Below are 2,429 nucleotides of genomic sequence, written 5' to 3' on the forward strand. Positions count from 1 at the left end.
AAAATATATATATATATATATATATATATATATATATATATACTTTTTTTTTTTTTTTTTTTTTTTTTTTGAATATCACCATCATCAAATTTATTATCATCATTATCATCAGTAGTAGTAGTATTACAATAATTAATATCATTATCATCATTATTACTGTAATCATTACTACTTTGAGACCACGCAGACAGACAGACAAACAGACAGACAAGCAGACAGGCAGACAGGCGGACAGGCGGACAAACAGACAGACAGGCAGACAGACAGACATACAGACGAACACACACACACACACACACACAGAGGCAGACAGACGTACACACATACACACAGACAAACAGACAGACATACACACAGACGAACACACACACACACACAGACAAACAAACAGACAAAACAGACAGACAGAAAATCAAATAAACAGACAGACAGACAAACAGATAAACAGACAGACAGACAGAGACAAACACACACCCAAAAACACACAGACACACACGTACAGACAGTCAACCCCCCCTCTCCCCTCCCCCCCTCCCCCGACCGGCCGACACAGCCCAACCCTCACCTCTGTCTCCCTGGCGAGTCGGCGGAAGAGTTCGTCCGACTCGAACTTGGACTTCTGGTCGGGGACGACTCGGGGCATCTTGAACATGAGTCGTGGCTTCGGCGGCTGCGGCTGCGGCTCGTACAGCGTCGGCAGGGGCGAGTCGTAGTGCGGCAGCATCGTCGTCGACACAGGACCCGCCTCGTTCATCATCATTTTACGGGAGAGAGAGAGGGGGGGGGGGTAGGAGGTGGAGGTGGAGGGTGGGTGGGGGTGGATAGGTGGTGGAGGATAGGTGGTTAGGTGGTGGAGGATAGGTGGTTAGGTGGTGGTGGTGGAGGTGGAGGTTCAGGTGGAGAACGTGGTGGAGGTGGAGGATATAGTGGAGGTGGAGATTCAAGTGGAGGAGAAAGAGTGGAGGACTAAGAAAAAGTGGAGGAACGGCGAAGAGATGAAGAAAAGGGAGGAAGAGACCGGAGATCGAGGAAGAGGACGAGGAGGCAGCGGTGGACGAACAGGTGGACTTTGAGGACGAGCTAACGAGGAGGAGCTACCACTTGAAAAAACGGGGACCTGGAACAACGCGTCTCAATCGACAGACGAGCAAAGTTTCCGTTTTCTATTACTGCTTCCGTTTTCTATTGCTGTTTTCGTTTTTTATTGCTGCTTCCGTTTTCTATTACTGTTCCCGTTTTCTATTGCTGCTTCCGTTTTCTATTACAGTTTCCGTTTTCTATTGCTCTCTCCGTTTTCTAATTCTTGTACAGTATTGTATAATATACAATTTAACGTATTTTAGGGATTACTATGCTATATTTATCACTTTTCTTACTGGTTCTCACTATCACTGGCGATACAAAGTGTCATTGTCTTCGCTAACCCTCACTATTCCATTCTCCTGTGCAAAGAAATTCATATATATTTAATATATGTTTTTACATCCATTAACATATTTCAGGTTTATATCATTTATATAAAATCTGGCTTACAGTATGCAAAATAAAGGGGGGGGGGAAGGTATAATCATGGTATTAGAATCATTATTATTCGTGCGTGGATAAATAGCATAAGAATAGAGGACATGGGATAAAAGAAGAAAGATGTGGATAAGAAAGTGTGACTAATGATATTATTGCTATTTGTTCTTGCTTATTGTTATTTGTCTCTTGTTTGTGCATTGTGTGTGTGAGATAGAGAGGGATAGATGAAGAGAAAGATAGATAGATAGATAGATAAATAGAGAGAGAGAGAGAGGGAGATAGAGAGAGAGAGAGGGAGGGAGATAGATGGAGAGAGGGAGGGAGAGAGAGAGAGAGAGGAAGGGAGATAGATGGAGAGAGGGAGAGAGAGAGAGAGAGAGAGGGAGGGAGATAGATGGAGAGAGGGAGGGAGAGAGAGAGAGAGATGCAGTCCATGACCATTATCTGTTATTATTATTATTATCATTATTATTATTATTATTATTATTATTATTATTATTATTATTATTATTATTATATCATTATGATTATCATTATTATCTTTATCATGATTATCAAGATTATCATTATTATTATTATTATTGTTATTATTATTATTATTAACATTTATTATTACTATTATTATCATTATCATCATTATCATTATTGTTATTATTATTGTTGTAGTTGTTATTATTATTATTATTATTATCATTATTTTATTATTATCATTATTATTATTTTTAAATTTTATTATTATTATTATTGTTGTTTTGTTTGTTTTTTTTTTATTATTAATTATTTAATTATTGTATTTATTTATTTTTAATTATTATTTTTTGCTTTAAATTTTTTTAAAACAATTTTTAATTTCTTTAAAATTTCATTATTTTATTTTAAAAATTTTTTATTATTATTTTTTTATT

At 37.3% G+C, this 2,429-nt stretch overlaps 1 protein-coding gene across 1 annotated transcript in view; it reads right to left on the reverse strand.

The window, feature by feature from the left end:
* Nucleotides 1–736, reverse strand: part of LOC119598518 (protein big brother-like) — a gene marked incomplete at its 5' end in the record, with an annotated part of 43,547 nt that extends 42,811 nt beyond the window's left edge. Inside the window, 1 exon segment of the mRNA XM_037948143.1 lies at nt 566–736. Coding sequence (XP_037804071.1) covers nt 566–736 — 171 coding nt within the window.
* Between the last annotated feature and the right edge of the window lie 1,693 nt (nt 737–2,429).

This window comes from Penaeus monodon, chromosome 41 (genome assembly GCF_015228065.2).
Source record: "Penaeus monodon isolate SGIC_2016 chromosome 41, NSTDA_Pmon_1, whole genome shotgun sequence".
Taxonomy (NCBI): Eukaryota; Metazoa; Arthropoda; class Malacostraca; order Decapoda; family Penaeidae; genus Penaeus; species Penaeus monodon.